The sequence below is a fragment of the Pan troglodytes genome, chromosome 8 (genome assembly GCF_028858775.2).
Source record: "Pan troglodytes isolate AG18354 chromosome 8, NHGRI_mPanTro3-v2.0_pri, whole genome shotgun sequence".
Taxonomy (NCBI): Eukaryota; Metazoa; Chordata; class Mammalia; order Primates; family Hominidae; genus Pan; species Pan troglodytes.
Genome location: NC_072406.2, coordinates 144,931,576 through 144,948,878, shown reverse-complemented (window position 1 = coordinate 144,948,878; position 17,303 = coordinate 144,931,576). Strand labels below are relative to the sequence as shown.

Below are 17,303 nucleotides of genomic sequence, written 5' to 3'. Positions count from 1 at the left end.
GCTGGCACATAATAAAAGTACAGAAACATCTGTGCCTGTGTCACAAGAAGCCAGAAAGCTGCAAAGGAGCGACAGGTGCTGAATTCAGGCTGATGCTGGGGGCCAGGATGGGGTTCAGGATGGAGGACGGGGCACCCGCGGGCCCACATGGTTTGTTTCTTAAGGAAAGGAAACATGCGGAGAACGTGCAGGGTGCGTGGCGGGTGCAGGCGCTGCCCCTGCATCTGCATAGCGGCACCGCCTTTCTCGGCGCTTGACTCCATGTTCAACAAAATGAAGATCGCAGCCATGGATCAGCTGAGGCACCGGCGAAAGGAGCCCCTCCTGCCGGGCAGCAGTGGACCGACCACGCCCTGGAGAGGCTAACGCGACACAGAGGCAGCGGGCTTCATGGCAGCGGAACGGCAGAGGGCACGAGCTTGTGCTGCCAGGAGTCCCGGGCATGCGGAGGGACACCACAGGGTGCCTGGTGGGCTCCGCAGACACATGACCTCGGCCACCCTGAGGTCTCCGAGTCTGAGAAAGCCTGATCAGGACGAGCCCACGACCAGCAAGAGCCTGTGAGCTGTTCTCCGAGGCCAGCGGGAGTGTGAGGAGCGCGAGAACCAGCCCTGTGGCCAGGAGCGCTCAGGGTGACCCAGATCTTTAATGCCGAGTTTGCCTTTGCCTGGAGACGCAGCAGCTTTTCTTTACTGGCTGCACAGCAAGGCAAGTTCTGGGAACGTCTAAAGAGAAACATTTAGGTTGGGGGCTCTTTGAGCAGCTGACAGCTAACTGATGGCCCTCCATAAAGACACAAAGCGGGGCTGGGGCGCGGGCATCACGTCACCTCTCCCTGGGAAACTAATTGCTTGGAATTGTTCAGAAGAACATTATTTTTCTGGCAATCATTTCCTTTGAATGCCCAAAATGAGCATGAAACAACTCTTTTGACTGGACATAAAAGTTAAATGTCCCAATGTTGATCAAATTAACTTCAGCGCCATGACAATGGACTGTATTTGTGAGAAAATAATGGGGGGACAAAGGGGTGCTTTATGCCGAGATTTCACAGTTGTAATGTAAAATGTTTCTGTTGAACTAGCCCAGGCCACATTTCAGAGGGGAGACAAAGAGTCCCGTCACTTATGGGAAAATCTCCTTTCCAGCTGAAAGCTCAGGAAGGTTTGGGGACGCCTCAGTGGATGGTGCCTAGGAAGGCTGACGTGCACCTCTGGCTCAGCCCCCAGATGCCCCCCAAGGGCTGACCTGTGTGTCCAGGAGAGGGACCAGGGCTGCCCCCAACACGGGCTGAGTGCTCGGCGCCTCCGAGAGCCACACAAGGGTGTGCACGGCCCGGCCTCACCCAGGGTCCAGGACCCCAGCCCGGCACAGATGCCGCCAACACCTGCCCAGAGCCTGGTCCTCCTCACTCATTAGGGATTTGTCTTCTTTTTAAACTTCTCATAACAAGAGGTTAACAGCAACAATTTCAAAAATTACACACAAAAAAGTAAAGGTTCGCATCTGTGATAACAAGTCCAGTGGAGCCCTGTGACTGGCCGTGGTGGTGGCAGGCACCCCGCAGCACTCGCCCTGGGGCTGCTTCTGAAGACTTTAACTCAGAGCTTGTCTCTCAGTTGTTTTACAATCATCTTCCTACTCTGGAATGCGTTTAGGTTTAGAGCAACGGTGCGAAGGTCCTACGGTGCCTCTGGGTTTTAACCTGGCCTGCATCCTCCTCCAGGGCTGGGACCTGCCCTCCCTCCTGGGCCTGGTGCTGCCGGCCCCGCAGCTGATACGGGACATGGACCTGGGAAGCCGCGCGGAGAGATTAAACCAGGAAGAGGCTGCAGGAGCCTCCTCGCTGTCTCCCTGCGGGGCAGACAATGTGCGCCCGGTTCCCAACGCCGTGAATGGGGCCCCGTTGGTGGCAGCGTCCATTCAGAGGCCGCGCGGCATTGTCCTGCCCGATCCGCACAGCAGAATGTGGTCTGCTGGTGGCTGCCAAGAGGTTAGCAGCCGCGGTGAAAGGGCGACCCATTGTTCCCGACTCCGACAGAGCCGCCCTTTGTGTTGCGCGGCCCGCCCCACGCCGCGGAGGTCCGGATCTGCGGCTGGCTGAGCGCGCCGCAGGAGCCGTTCATGGGAATGCAGAGACGCAGAAAAGTGGCCCAAAAGCCCAAAGGCTGCTTTCTTGAGGCCGCGGAGCCATGGCAGCGAGGGGCAATGACACATTTTAATGCCATGCCATGCTGACAACCTAACCGCTGTCACCAAGACCCAACAGCAGACACGGCAGGGCCCTCCCTGCTCCTGCGCTCCGTGGGAGGTCCCCGAGACGCTTGGTGCCTGCAAGCCGAGGGCTGATCAGGCAGGAAGAACCACGCCGCTCCTGTGGGTGAGGCCCTTCTCCCTGGGCGACTGACATGCTGTCCAGGGAGGGCGCCCAGGGCACAGGCGGTCATCAGTCACTTTGTCGCTGACAAAGCCCCAGGCCCCCATCCCCCACCTGTGCTGCTTCCCCACGGTGGGCAGATGAGAGCACAGTCCCCAGGCTCAGACCGATCCCTGCCTCGGTGTCAGTGCCAGCTCCAGAGATACCCGGAAGGCCGGACAGGTCCCCTGCAGAGGGTGTGGCCGTTTACAGGGCTGAGGGCCGGCCTCGGTGCGTGGCCACGAGCACAGCAGCACCCAGGCCTCGCAGTTGCCACCCTCCCCAGGACCAGGCTAGTGGCAGGGGACCAGGGCTCCATCACTCTGGAGACGGAGGTCAGGGACGGTCAGAGGGGATAAGGGGCCACGCCTCAGGGCCCTCAGCAAGGGCCAGATGCGGAGGAGAGCCAAGGCCATATACCCGCTAATAACAGCACAGGGATGGGAGCCCAGCCCAGACTCCCTGTGCAGAGCCCTGTGGGGAACCCGGGAGGATCGTGAAGGCGGCAGGCAAGGAGCCACGCAGGCCACACTCACCACAGCAGCAGACGGAGCCAGCATTCAGGAGGGGCCCCACCAGCTCCAACTCCCCCTGGAGCAGCACCTACTAGAGAATGCAGCCTTCCACCCCTTCCTCAGGATGCACAGTGCTGAGCTATGACAGGTACACACTTATGTGCACATGCACCCACACCTGTACACCTACACACACGTGTGCACACCCATACCTACACACATACATGTGCACATACCCACAAATGCACACACACACCCGCACACACATACACATGCACTCCACACACCCACAACCTGCATGCACACATACCCACATGTACCTGCACACATATCCAACCCACGTGCATATGCTCTCCCCACATATGCACACACACCTTTACACACACCCACACACATGCACACATACATACATACACCCCAGCACACATGCATACACCCCAGCACACATGCATACACCTTAGCACACATGCATCCACACAGATCCACATGCACCCACACACCCACGCGCCCACACCCATGCATGCACACACCCACAATGCACACACCCATAGGCACATGCACACCCACACAGGCCTACACATCGACACATGTACCCCCACACAAGCGTACACATATGCACCCACATGCCCCACACACATGCACATATGCGTCAGTGCACCCCCGCACACATGCACACACCCAAATACGCAGACACATGCACCTACACACACACCTACACATGTATACACCTGCACTCACATGCACCCACACATGCATATACCCACTCACATGCATCCACACATGCATATACCCGCACACACATGCACCCACACACACACCCGCGCACACATACACCCGCACTCACATGCAGCCACACAAGTGCACTCACGTGTCCACACACAATGCAACCCCCACACCCCTGCAAGTGTGCACACACCCAAATAGACATGTACCCACACATATCCACACCACACTTGCACCCACACACCCACACAAGCGTGCATACACATATGTATGCACTCGTGCACCCACACATGCACACACAAGCATCCACACACATGCACACACGAACACACATGCAGATGTGCGCACACCCACCCCCACACAAACCCCACAAGCAACTGTGCATACACTCACATGCATGTACATGTGTGCACACACACAATTACATACATAATTGCATGCACACAAGGTGTGCACACTCACAGGCATGCACACATGCACAGGCACACACATGCACACTGAACACTATCCTTACAAGGCACTGTTAGGAGGCAGGGACCTGCTGGCTGCTGTTCTCCTTCATAACCCCACCTGCCTTAGGGACCCCTCAGGACGTGGGTCTTGCTTGGGTAGAAATGTGCTCCACACAGTCCCCAGGGGTTGCCTCTCATAGGACTCTCCCACTCCTGCTCTTGAGCATCTGACGGCGCTGGTCACATACCACACATGACTCTGGGGCAGGGGCCCCACCCACGTGCCCCTCCACATGGACTGCTCCTCCCACTGTCTTCCCCAGGAAGCCTCCCAGAGGCTCAGAGGGTACCAGGCCCTGCCCAGCCTCCTCCCTCTCTGGGTCCAGACCTCAGTATCCGCCAATCCCTGCCTCAGCCTGTGCAGCCCCAGGCAGTTGTGACTGCCCCAGGGACAGTGGTGGCCTGGGAATGACTCGGTTATTCTGCTCTGCACAAGCCCAGGCTAAGACAGGTGTGGGTGGGAGGGAACCGGCCCCGGGAACAGAAGGTCGGCATCTAAGGATGCCAGCTGCTGGAAGGTGGGCGAGGCGCAGGGCAGCTCCAGGCCCTCGCATGCTTAGTCGGGAGTGTAACTCCGTATTCTGCACGCACGGGGGCTGGGCAGGGGCTCAGGTCAGGGGCCCTCTAGGGAGCAGAATGGGGTTCAGGTGGAAATCAGGGACCACCCCGGGGCAGAACTGCTGGTCTCAGGCCTGTGTTCATCACTGCTGCAAGCCCAAGCTGACGGAGCACTGTCTTGTCAACCACAGGGATGCTGGCGGGAAAGGTTTCCATGACAGGCCTAACTGGAATGGGCGGAGAATAAACCCAGACTGCCTGGCTGTGGGGCCTGAGCTTCAGCAAAAGGCCCAGCTGTAGATGGGGAGGGACACGGGCCCCAAGATCAGACACATCCCACCAATGGGGGTCCCCTGCTTCCCAGTGACAGCCCGTCATCTCCACAGCATCACCGGTGGAGCAGCCTGGAGCACTGGGGGGCAAGGGCCCAGGCACAGGTGGAGGTGGCCCCCACGCTCCCACTGACTCTTCAGTGTCCTATTCACCTCCCACCACAGCACCCCATGGCACCGTTTTCTTATCTTTCCCACAAAAAAGTCAGAGAGAAAGTGAAGCCATCCCCATCCAAGTCCATTGTTGAGGGTGCAGCTCCAGCCTGTGGACAGGGCTTGGGGGCTCTGCCACCTCCATGGGGCAACTCCAGTAAGGGCCATTGGCAAATCGGCAAGCGCAGAGCAGAGTGTGCCTCCCAGAGCAGGCACAGCCTTTCCCAGTGGCCAACAGGGTGAGTGGACACACCGACCTGCCCACCCACCTACCCGCCCGCCCACACCTACCTCTCCACCCATACCTATACCTGCCCAGCACACCTACCTGCCCACTCACACCTGCCTGCCCAGCACACCTACCTGCCATCCACACCTACCTCTCCATCCACACCGACCTGTCCACTCACACCTACCTGCCATCCATACCTACCTCTCCATCCACACTGACCTGTCCACCCAACCTACCTGTCCACCCACACCAACCTGCCCAGCACACCTACTTGTCCGCCCACACCTACCTCTCCACTCACACCTGCCTGCCCAGCACACCTACTTGCCCGGCCCACGCCTACTTGCCCGGCCCACACCAACCTGTCCAGCACGTAGCCCAGTGCCTTGTGCCGGATTCCCGAGTACACGGACGGGCTTGTTTCCCAGGCGACCAGATTGGAAGCATCATGGAAAAGATGGATATTCACCAAGTCAAAGGCACTGCAACCAAAAGAGAAAAGGACACATCACCAAGGGCCGGAGCCTCCAGGTCACACTTCATTCTCCCAAGGAGTCCCCGGGAAGATAAGACCCGCACTGGCCTCCGCCGTGCGGAGCCACCCAAGGCCGGGCACCTGTCCACCCACCTGTCTTCCGACAAGGCCAGAGGTCAGGAAACCTCCAGTGAAGTCTGAATATGTCTTTACAAATGCAGTTACTCTGGGCAACTAAAAAGTGAGCTACTTTTCTTTAAAGAGAAAAACTTACAGGTGACTATGGAAACTCTCCCTGATGGCTAAGCTAAGAGGAAGGGCCACCCCTCAGCCTCAGCTGATGCTGCCCAGGGCTGCCGGCTGCACCCATCGGGGACCCTGTAAGGCAGGGTGGGGGGCACAGGGACAGGCAAGAAGAGTGCTTCATTTCACTCCCAAAGGGAAGACCCTTGGGAAGCCCCGTGGGCCGGCTGTGGGCCTCCAGGCACATGGACTCGGCAAGGCCTGATCAAGGCCTGAGCCTCTGTCACACTGCAGGGGACCCTCAGCACCTTCAGCTGGCAAGGACGTGTCCCCTCACCAGAGGAGGTCAGTGCAGGGCTTGGCACAGTCTGGACACTGTCCCACAAAGCCCTCACTGCCTGCATGTCCTCCACAGGCTCCAAGACCCAGCCGTCTCCCTACCAGGAGGCGCCAGGAATGAGTGCGTGCAGGCAGCCTTGCCCTCCTCCAGCCTGTGGCCCAGCTGCCACAATGACCCCGGTGACGCTGCCCGGTGAACGTGCCCGTGCCCCCACACCATGCCAAGGCTGTTCCCTGTGACCAACAGCAAAGGGCAGCCTGCAGCCTGCACTGCCTGGGGTGGGCACGGGACCGCAGCTCCTTCTCAGCTCCCTCTGTCCTCCCCCTCCCTCTTCTTCCTCTTTCTCTCCCCCTCCTTCCTCCCTCCTCCTCTCTTCCCCCTCCCCATTCTCCTCTCCTACCCTTCTCTCTCACTCTTCCCCCACCTCCTTCTTTTCCCCCTCCCCTTCCTCTTCCTTCCCCCACCCCCTCCTCCTCCCCCTCCTCCCCCTCCTCCCCCCCCCTCCATCCCCCTCACTTTCTGGACTCTTGCTCCTCCTGGGGATGTCCTGCCCTGAGCAGCCCCACGGAAAGGCCCGAGGGGTAGGGGCAGAAACCCCTGCCCACAGCCCCAGTGAGCTCGGAGATGAGTCCTCTGGAAGCCCCAAGGTGACCAGGGCCAGAGCCCCAGAAAAGCCACTCCTGGGTCCTGAGACACTCACAGCCATGACCTTGTATGTGTTTTTAAAGCTGCTAAGTTTAGGGCGGTCTGTTACACGGCAGCAGATAATCAAGCAGCCAAGTTTTGGAAAATCCATGAAAAGAAAATAAAAACAGTATTCAAATGAGATGTGATGGCTGGAGGGACAGGTTGGGGAGCCACCTTAGGAAAGCAGATAACAGGTTTCTGTTTCTTATGATGCAGAAAAGGTGGGGCGGCGCTATCGAGAACATGTTCACTGCAGAAAGGCCAGGCCGGAGGATACGTGGATGAGACGCAGGCTCCGCTACGTCTGTGCTCAGTGTGCTGGTGGACCAGGCTGCCAGGCGGCGCTTACGCCATCTCACTGGGCAGCCACGGGGCCCCAGTACTAGGGGGCCTCCCTGCTGACTTCTCTGTGCAGCGGGCTCTGGCCAGCGGAACTCTCCAGCTGCGGGGAGGGACCGGGGCCCTCACTGTGTCTCCATTGGCACTGGGCACCCAGATGTCTGACTTACAGGGAACAGTGACAATGCTCCGAATGCATCGCCGTGAACAAAAAGGGTCAGAGTGGCAGGTGGGGGTCAGGCAGCTGGGGGTCCTCATGCAAAATCAGTAGAGCCTCCAATGAGGTGTGTGGAACATGCCGCTGGTGCAAGATATAAAAGGGTAAGAAACGTTATGGAAATTGACAAAGCACAGACACCACGTACCAGTCTGCAATGCACCACCTCGTCCGGATGAAGCCTTTTCTTGACCATTTGCACTGAAAAATAAACACGTCACACAAATGAGCCAGAGTAAGTGAGCAAGAGCAACACGTGGGTCCCACACACTTAAAGGACACAGGAGATGCTTTCCAAACAAAAAACAGCAGGGCTCTTCCGGCACTGATGGCGCCCCACTAAAGAGAACTGAGCTGTGCACCTGTCCTCAAGTGGGGCTTCGCACAGAGACGCCTGCAGGGGCTGCTGATGCCCAGCCTGGGGTGGGGGGGGGGGGAAGATATGAAGAAACATGCCAGCCTGCCGCCTGTGAGCCCCGTGCCCCCGTGTGAGAGCAGCTGCAGGGAAACCACTGTCAACACAGATGCTGATCAGGGAGCTCGAGACACACGGCCGCCCTCGGCTGGACCACAGGGAAGACTTGAGCAGCCGTGCCCAGCCAGGCGTCCTGGACAGTGGGTGAGCTGCCCACCCCAACAGTGTGTGTGGCCTCTCACTGATCCCCACCACCCACCGATGCCTCTCACCCACCGATGCCGTTCACCCACCGATGCCTGTCACCCACCGATGCCTCTCACTGATCCCCAACACCCACCAATGCCTCTCACCCACCGATGCCTCTCACTGATCCCCACCACCTAGCAGAGCCACCAAACGTAGAGCCTGAGCTCTGGTCTAAAAGTACCCCCAAAATTCAAGTGAAACAGTCACCAGCATGAGATTCCAAAGAGGGGTGTTGTTTAAGAGGTGGCAGGGCTCCCCTCGAGATGGCATGGAGGCCCTCCTGCCCTCCCACCTCCCACCATGGTAGGTTCCTCTGCTGGGCCACCCAGTACAGCAGTGGCCAGCCACCGGGGCCACCGAGCGTGCAAAGTGTATGACTGAAGAACTGAATTTTAGATTCCATTTTATCTTCATTAATTTTAATTTAAACAGCCATGCAGAACAGGGTAGCTTCACAGCCTAGGCCTCTTGGGAAACCCTTGAAAACCACAGAAGGCACTGGGAAGAGGCTGACAGAGTCAAGTCCAAGGTCCACAAAGCAAAGCGCTTCAGGCAGTGGCGGGGGAACGGCAGCCAACAGGGCAGGGCACCGCCCATTCCGTTCCCAGCAGCAGCCATATGCCTGGCGCCATCGGGGGCGGAGGTGGACAGGGGCTGCTGTTCTTGGTGCTCATGGGCTGGCAGAGAAGGAAAGCAGGACAGGGAAGACCCTGTCTCCTCCACCACACCCTAAGGTCTGCTGAGGAGATGAAAGCAGATGGGAATCTGGAGTTAACTGTGGATGAAACACCCATGAAGGAAGGGTCCAGCGTGGCGTGCTCCCTCTATCTAAAACCAAGAGCGCAGAGATCAGAGGCTCTCCCTTTGACCCCACCTTGCCACTGGCCACCGTCCCCTTTGGCTCCTCCAGTATGCGCACGTGCCGGACAACAGCTGCCCAAATGCTCTCTGCAAGGTCACCACAGCCTCCACAGGCAAACTCCTACAGACACTCGCCCTCATCTCGCCTGGCCTGTTGGTGGCACCTGGCAGCACAGTGGCCCCTGCAGCCCCGTCTCCTTCTCCTGGTCCCCATCCAGCACAGTGGCCCCTGCAGCCCCGTCTCCTTCTCCCTGTCTCCCTCCAGCACAGTGGCCCCCACAGCTCCCTCCTGGGCAAGGCTCTAGGGCTGTGGATTCCCAGGCGTGAGGCCCTTCTTTGCCTGCCCCCACCCCAAGTGCTCCCTGCCCCCTCCCTAAGTGCTCCCACTCATGCTCAAGAAGGGAAATTCCAAGCCCCGCACACTGGTGGGGGTGATGATGAAGCCAGCCAACCCTTCCCGTACACACTGCATTCTTCCCCTGCACTCTGGATCCACCACTGCTGTAAGAAGCACCCTGGCACACGAACTGTGAATCCTCTGAATGTATGTTTTCCTCTCTCTGGCTGTTTTAAAGTTTTTCTCTTTGTCATCAATATTCTGAAGCTTCACTGCCATCCAGGTATGGGTTTATTTTTATATATCCTGCTCTGTATCCAAATTGTGCTCGGGAATTAAATTTTTAAGAATTTCCCCTTATCACTTCCAACACTGCTCCACTGCTTCTTTCTGGAATTTATTTTGAGTTTATTTGAGCCTCTTAATAGTCTTTATGTCTTTTAACTGCTCCTTTCTATAAAAATAAAAAACATACAAACAACCAAACAAACACAAATCTTTGTCTGTCTTGACTATGTTTAGATGAACTCCTTAATGACATTGTCTAATTCTCTGATTCTCTCTTTGACCACATCTAGTCTAGAATCTGTTCTGTAATTTCTAATGCAGAATGTTTAATGTTTCTACAGGCTCCTCTTCATATTCCCTTTTCTTGTTTTATTTCTGTTTTAGTTGAATAACATTTTTAATAAACCCTATCTTTCACTTATCTCTTTGAGCAATTTAAACATACTTAAAGTCTGTCAGCTTTTCCCAAGAAATCCACTTTATTTGGGGTGAGTCTGTATTCTGGTGTCTGCTTGTCTCATAGACGTTCTTGGTTTGCAGTCTCCTGGGGAGTGAGAGGCGCCCCCTCCTCACCTGTGCAGTTCCATGGCCACCCCACCCAGCATCGTAAAAGGTCTGGGCTCTCTGCTCCCCAGTGATACTGAGGCACCCACAGATGCACCCTCAGGGTCCACAGGTGGCTCCAGGCTTCCTCCTTCCAGGGCTGGTCCTTCTTCCCTCACCTGTAAAGTCCCGGGCCCCAGGTAAGCAGACTTTTAAAGAAGTAATAGGCTTTATTTTTCAGAGCAGCTTTAGGCTTCCAGAAGAATTGAGCATAAGGTACAGAGACTTCCTGTACACTCCTCCCGGCCTGGCCACGCACTTGGACGCCAGGCTATGGCTCTACTCGTCAAGGAGGATCCGTCCTCACACCACGAGCTGGCTCTGGTACTGAGCCCACATCCCCTGCCGTGCTCAGGCTGCCCTGCTTGCCAAACAACACGGGCTGTGCCAAAGCTCCAGGAGGCTGGCCAAGGCATCCCCAGGCTACTGGTCTGGCTGCTGCATGGGGCCATGCCCAGACGACCCAGGGAGCTCTATGGCGGGGTGGCGGGGTGGCAGGCTCCCTGCGTGCTGCACCAGACACTTGTCTCTGATTCCAAACGTGTCTGCCTCCTCTCTCGGGGAGGCCATTTGCCCCGGGGAGCCTCTGTGTTCATTTCCTGTAGGTAACTGTGTCTGCAATGGAAACACATCAGTGGGAAGCTGAGCTGTGGGGAGAAGTGGGTGCTGCTGATGCCCCACAGCGGGCTCCATGCTCCCACCAATGGTGCAGCTGGGACACCCCCAATGCTTGGACTCTCTCCCCTCCACTCAGCCTGCACTCCAGACGAGCCGCCTGCCGCCTGTCCAGACGCCCTTCCTCCATCCTCCACACTCCAGACGAGCTGCCTATTGCCTGTCTAGACGCCCTTCCTCCACCCTCCACACTCCAGAGGAGCTGCCTACTGCCTGTCTAGACGCCCTTCCTCCATCCTCCACACTCCAGAGCTGCTGCCTGCTGCCTGTCTAGACCCCCTTCCTCCATCCTCCACACTCCAGACGAGCCGCCTGCCGCCTGTCCAGACGCCCTTCCTCCATCCTCCACACTCCAGAGGAGCCGCCTACTGCCTGTCTAGATGCCCTTCCTCCATCCTCCACACTCCAGAGGAGCCGCCTGCTGCCTGTCTAGACGCCCTTCCTCCATCCTCCACACTCCAGAGGAGCCGCCTGCTGCCTGTCTAGACGCCCTTCCTCCATCCTCCACACTCCAGAGGAGCTACCAGCTGCTGGCCGCCTGTCCAGACGCCCTTCCTCCATCCTCCACACTCCAGAGGAGCTGCCTGCTGCCTGTCTAGACGCCCTTCCTCCATCCTCCACACTCCAGAGGAGCTGCCTGCTGCCTGTCCAGATGCCCTTCCTCCATCCTCCACACTCCAGAGGAGCTGCCTGCTGCCTGTCTAGACGCCATTCCTCCATCCTCCACACTCCAGACGAGCCGCCTGCTGCCTGTCTAGACGCCCTTCCTCCATCCTCCACACTCCAGAGGAGCTGCCTGCTGCCTGTCCAGATGCCCTTCCTCCATCCTCCACACTCCAGAGGAGCCGCCAGCTGCTGGCCGCCTGTCCAGACGCCCTTCCTCCATCCTCCACACTCCAGAGGAGCTGCCTGCTGCCTGTCTAGACGCCCTTCCTCCATCCTCCACACTCCAGAGGAGCCGCCTACTGCCTGTCTAGACGCCCTTCCTCCATCCTCCACACTCCAGACGAGCCGCCTGCTGCCTGTCTAGATGCCTTTCCTCCATCCTCCACACTCCAGACGAGCCGCCTGCTGCCTGTCTAGACGCCTTTCCTCCATCCTCCACACTCCAGACGAGCCGCCTGCTGCCTGTCCAGACGCCCTTCCTCCAGCCTCCACACTCCAGAGGAGCTGCCTGCTGCCTGTCCAGATGCCCTTCCTCCATCCTCCACACTCCAGAGGAGCTGCCTGCTGCCTGTCTAGACGCCCTTCCTCCATCCTCCACACTCCAGACGAACTGCCTGCTGCCTGTCCAGACGCCCTTCCTCCATCCTCCACACTCCAGAGGAGCTGCCTGCTGCCTGTCTAGACGCCCTTCCTCCATCCTCCACACTCCAGAGGAGCTGCCTGCTGCCTGTCTAGACGCCCTTCCTCCATCCTCCACACTCCAGAGGAGCTGCCTGCTGCCTGTCTGGATGCCTTTCCTCCATCCTCCACACTCCAGACGAGCCGCCAGCTGCCTGTCCAGATGTCCTTCCTCCATCCTCCACACTCCAGAGGAGCTGCCTGCTGCCTGTCTAGATGCCTTTCCTCCATCCTCCACACTCCAGACGAGCCGCCAGCTGCCGGCCGCCTGTCCAGATGCCCTTCCTCCATCCTCCACACTCCAGAGGAGCTGCCTGCTGCCTGTCTGGATGCCTTTCCTCCATCCTCCACACTCCAGACGAGCCGCCAGCTGCCTGTCCAGATGTCCTTCCTCCATCCTCCACACTCCAGAGGAGCTGCCTGCTGCCTGTCTAGATGCCTTTCCTCCATCCTCCACACTCCAGACGAGCCGCCAGCTGCCGGCCGCCTGTCCAGATGCCCTTCCTCCATCCTCCACACTCCAGACGAGCCGCCTGCCGCCTGTCCAGATGCCCTTCCTCCATCCTCCACACTCCAGAGGAGCTGCCTGCTGCCTGTCTAGATGCCTTTCCTCCATCCTCCACACTCCAGACGAGCCGCCAGCTGCCGGCCGCCTGTCCAGATGCCCTTCCTCCATCCTCCACACTCCAGAGGAGCTGCCTGCTGCCTGTCTAGACGCCCTTCCTCCATCCTCCACACTCCAGACGAACTGCCTGCTGCCTGTCCAGACGCCCTTCCTCCATCTCCCACACGTCCAAATCCAGCCTGCACTTTCCGGGGAGACGGCCCACCTGGAACAGCCACTGCCCACCCCCCACGGCCCAGCCACGCACAGGATCCACACCAGCAGCACCCAGGGCCTCAAGGCAGTGGGTAAGACAGGACTGCCAGGCTGCCAGGTTCAAGTCCCAGCTGTGGGGCCTCGGGTACAAGGAGGGGAGGACAGAGCCCATGTTGCCGGTGGGCTGCGAGGGGTGGCTCTGCGCACCAGCAGCCGCCGCGGGCTGGCGTCCAACACACAGGCACACACCCAACCCTCGGGCCGACCAGAAAGGGAAACTGAGGCTCACAGGTTAAGAACTGCACCTATGGTCCCTTGGTGGCTTTAGGCCACAGTCACTGGGCCCAAGGCTGGGTTTCTCACCCGTGGGGGCTGCCACGGGAGAAGGCTGGACGTGTGACTGGTGACAAATCTACAGTAACTGGGTGAGGCCCCTCTACTAGTGACAGTGGGAGGCAGGCGTCTTTCCAGGAGAAAAGGTACCGTCCCTGCAGGCCAAGGCGCCTCAATACACGACTCCCCTAGAGTACCAGCAGCTCATCTTCCGTGCCTCGACACCTCCTGTCTGGGGGGACTGGGGGGCCTGACGTGCTTTGGGAACCAGATGCTGCAGCAGAGGTCAGGCCGAGCCTTCAGAACCCATGCGGGTGAAGCTGCGTGTGTGTGGGGGTGAAGCCACGCGTGTGTGTGGGTGAAGCTGCGTGTGGGGGTGAAGCCGTGTGTGTGCGTGTAGGTGAAGCGTGTGTGTGTGGGGGGGTGAAGCTCCGTGTGGGTGTGGGTGAAGCCGCGTGTGTGTGTGGGTGAAGCCACATGTGTGTATGGGTAAACCTGAGTGTGTGTGTGCGTGTGTGGGTGAAGCCACATGTGTGTGGGGGGTGAAGCCACGTGTGTGTGTGGGGGGTGAAGCTCCATGTGTGTGTGGGGGTGAAGCTGCGCATGTGTGTGCAGGGCTGAAGCTGCGTGTGTGTGTGGGGGGTGAAGCCGTGTGTGTGGGGGGGTGAAGCCGTGCGTGTGTGTGGGTGAAGCTTGCGTGTGTGTGTGTGGGTGAAGCCACGTGTGTGTGTGGGAGTGAAGCCACGTGTGTGTGTGGGAGTGAAGCCAAGCGTGTGTGTGGGGGTGAAGCCAAGCGTGTGTGTGGGGGTGAAGCTGTGTGTGTGTGGGGGGGGGTGAAGCCGTACGTGTATGTGTGTGCAGGTGAAGCCGTGAGTGTGTGGGGGGGTGAAGCCGCATGTGTGTGGGTGAAACCACGTGTCTGCGGGGGTGAAGCTGCACATGTGTGTGGGGGGGTGTGCGGGGATGAAGGTGCGCGTGTGTTGGGGGGCGGAAGCTGTGCGTGTGTGTGCGGGTGAAGCCGCGTGTGTGCAGGGGTGAAGCCACGTGTGTGCAGAGGTGAAGCCACGTGTGTGTGGGTGAAGCCGCGTGTATGGGTAAACCTGAGTGTGTGTGTGTGTGTGTGTGTGTGAAGACACTGTGTGGGGGGTGAAGCCACGTGTGTCTGTGGGTGAAGCATGTGTGTGTGGGGGTGAAGCTGTGTGTATGTGGGGGGGTGAAGCCGCTTGTGTGTGAAGATGGCCGAGGGCCAGTTCCCCAGAAACCAACTCCATCAGGGGCCTCCAGCTGGCGGGTGAGAAACCTGCAGTCAACATGAATGGGAAGACAGGCACCGCGGGCACAGGGTTGTGCAGGAGGCACGTATGACAACGACTGCAAGAGCCCAGATCCATGTCCTCGCCAGCTGACGACAACCACAACAGCCCGGATCTGTCCTCGCTGATGCAATCACCAAGCGACCGGGACAGGTGTCTTGCCTGCACCAAGTCACAGGGGTGACCGCAGGGGGAAGCTGGCCTTGTGAGACAGTCAGGACCAGCTCCTCTGGGAGAAACGGTGAGTCCGAAGGGTGGGGGGCACCCAACGGGAGGGAGGGGAGTCCCAACCCCGGTGTGTGGGCTCGGCAGGGAGCCTGGAGGCCGCTCCTAACCAGCACCGGCAGGACGCCCTCTGCCAGCGCCCACGTCCAGACTCACGCTAGTGCCCCTGCCACTCCCCCAAGCCCACAGTCACCCCTGTGTAAACGAGTGCCCCGGCCCACCCCAAGCATCCCACAGCCCACTTCCTGGGTGCAGGCGCTGTCCACATCCTCCGCTAGGACAGCCCATGAGTCTCAGTCCTGCTGGATGGGGCCAGAGCCCCAGAGCACACTGTGGAACGAGAGAGCAGAGGTGCTCCGTGGCACGTGCAGGCAAGCGCTTCCCATGTGCGTCAGAGCTGTGCCCGGGCACTGCCTCTCCTGCTTCCAGGCAGGCAGTAGGGCCCGGGACACAGGGACACAGCACCTCCCTGCACGCACGCCTCTGAATTCTGACAGGTACAGCAGAGACCCCAAACTGAGCACGCCCAGGTTTTTACCTAGAATTTGCGATAACCATCAACAGTTTTACTTCCATTAAAAATGGAAGGCATTTGTAAATTTTTGAACCAAAATTAATTATTCTTCTGAGTTTTCGATTATTTGTGTTCATTAAGGTGTGTGTTTGTGTGTCTTGAACCTATGTGCATGTGGGTACATCTTGCTTTTTTAGATTTTTAAGTTTTCCACAGTAACGGAGAATTTTTTCCAACATTAATTATCCATAGACTGAATAAATAAAACGAGAAACTATGTTATTTTTGAATAATATAAATTGGTAATAACTGTAGTTTTAGGATTCTAAGATTTTTAAATAAATTGCAAACGAATCTCAGAAAATTTAACAGCATATTATCATAACCAACTATTTTCTAAAGTATTTGTAGAAAGTAAGTTCCTTTTGAGGTAAGCTCATCAGAGCAGCTACCACTGCGCTGAGACTACGTTTCGAGGGATTTTACAGCAGGAACAAATGAAGCCACAGCCCACAGTGTCCTGACACTTCCACGGCCTGTGGCTGCAGGTGCGGTCGCATCCTTGGGTTTAGGGTGGGATGCGCGGTGCGGGGAGAGTCCTCACAGAGGGCGTCCCATGCACCCTTCAGTGGCCCCACCAGCACTCAGGACAGGCACCACCCTCATTTCCCCAGCGAGGAAACTGGGGCCTGAAGACTGCCAGCTCTTTGGAGAAAGAACCAGAATGGGAACCACCGCCCCAATTCCTGCACTGAAGTCCCCGCCTCCCGACGCCCCACTCCCCTTGCTGGCCAAGCCCCAAGCAGGCAGCCAGGGCTGGGGTGGGGTGGGGTGGCCCGAGAGGAAGGAGGTCCCCAGAGTCATCAGCAGGTTCAGGGGCCCCTCCCAGAGGCCACGCCCCCACGGGCGCACCTGAGCACCCCAGCCTGAGGTGGATGCACCCCACACCCAACACTGTCCTCCGGAGCAGGGCCGGGAAGTGCTGGGAGGCACAGACGGGCGTCCTGGGGCCTCAGCCAACGCTCACATGCTCAGGACTCAGGAAGACCCCAGAAGCTTCTGGATGTACATACTTGTTGCTCCAGCCACGGCAAATGGAGGCAGAGGGTGTATGGCCAGGGCTGGGGGTCTCCTCCATCCCAGGCTGTGTGTGGGAACTTTCTGGTCACCGGCCACCTTCGAAGCCCTCGCTTGGGGAGCCCTCAGGAGCCTGCAGATGGGACGGCCGTGGCTCCGCTCTCCTGAGGTGGCCGCCCCCTGGCCTGTGTTGGCTCCTCTACTCCCAGAGAGGTTTTCACCTCAGAAATGACACCCACATCACGTGGGGGTGGGGGTACATCCTTCACCTGATGATATGAAGTCTCTCTCAGGCCCCTGTTAATAGGGTTCTTTCAGCAGGCAGATGGATAGCGAATCCAGCCGGTTTCATCTACTAAAAGACGGCATAAATCGCCACGGAGAAAAGAGAGGCTGCGGGGAGGTTATCGCCACACAGGCCTCACGCCGAAGGCCCGCTCAGAGCATTAGTGGAATTAATTCATCCTTCATAAGAGCTTGCAGCCGGCCCTGTGATCTATGGTAGCA

The 17,303-nt window shown here is 58.3% G+C and overlaps 1 protein-coding gene across 2 annotated transcripts in view; it reads right to left on the bottom strand.

Annotated features, from left to right (window-relative positions):
* INPP5A (inositol polyphosphate-5-phosphatase A) overlaps positions 1-17,303 on the bottom strand; it is a 257,862-nt gene that overhangs the window by 65,330 nt on the left and 175,229 nt on the right. For both annotated transcript variants that reach the window (XM_016919658.4, XM_024346695.3), the window contains 2 exons: positions 7,891-7,943; positions 5,804-5,923 (listed from right to left, as the gene is read on the bottom strand). In XM_016919658.4, the coding sequence (XP_016775147.1) occupies positions 5,804-5,923; positions 7,891-7,943 (173 nt within the window). The remainder of the gene's footprint in view (positions 1-5,803; positions 5,924-7,890; positions 7,944-17,303) is intronic.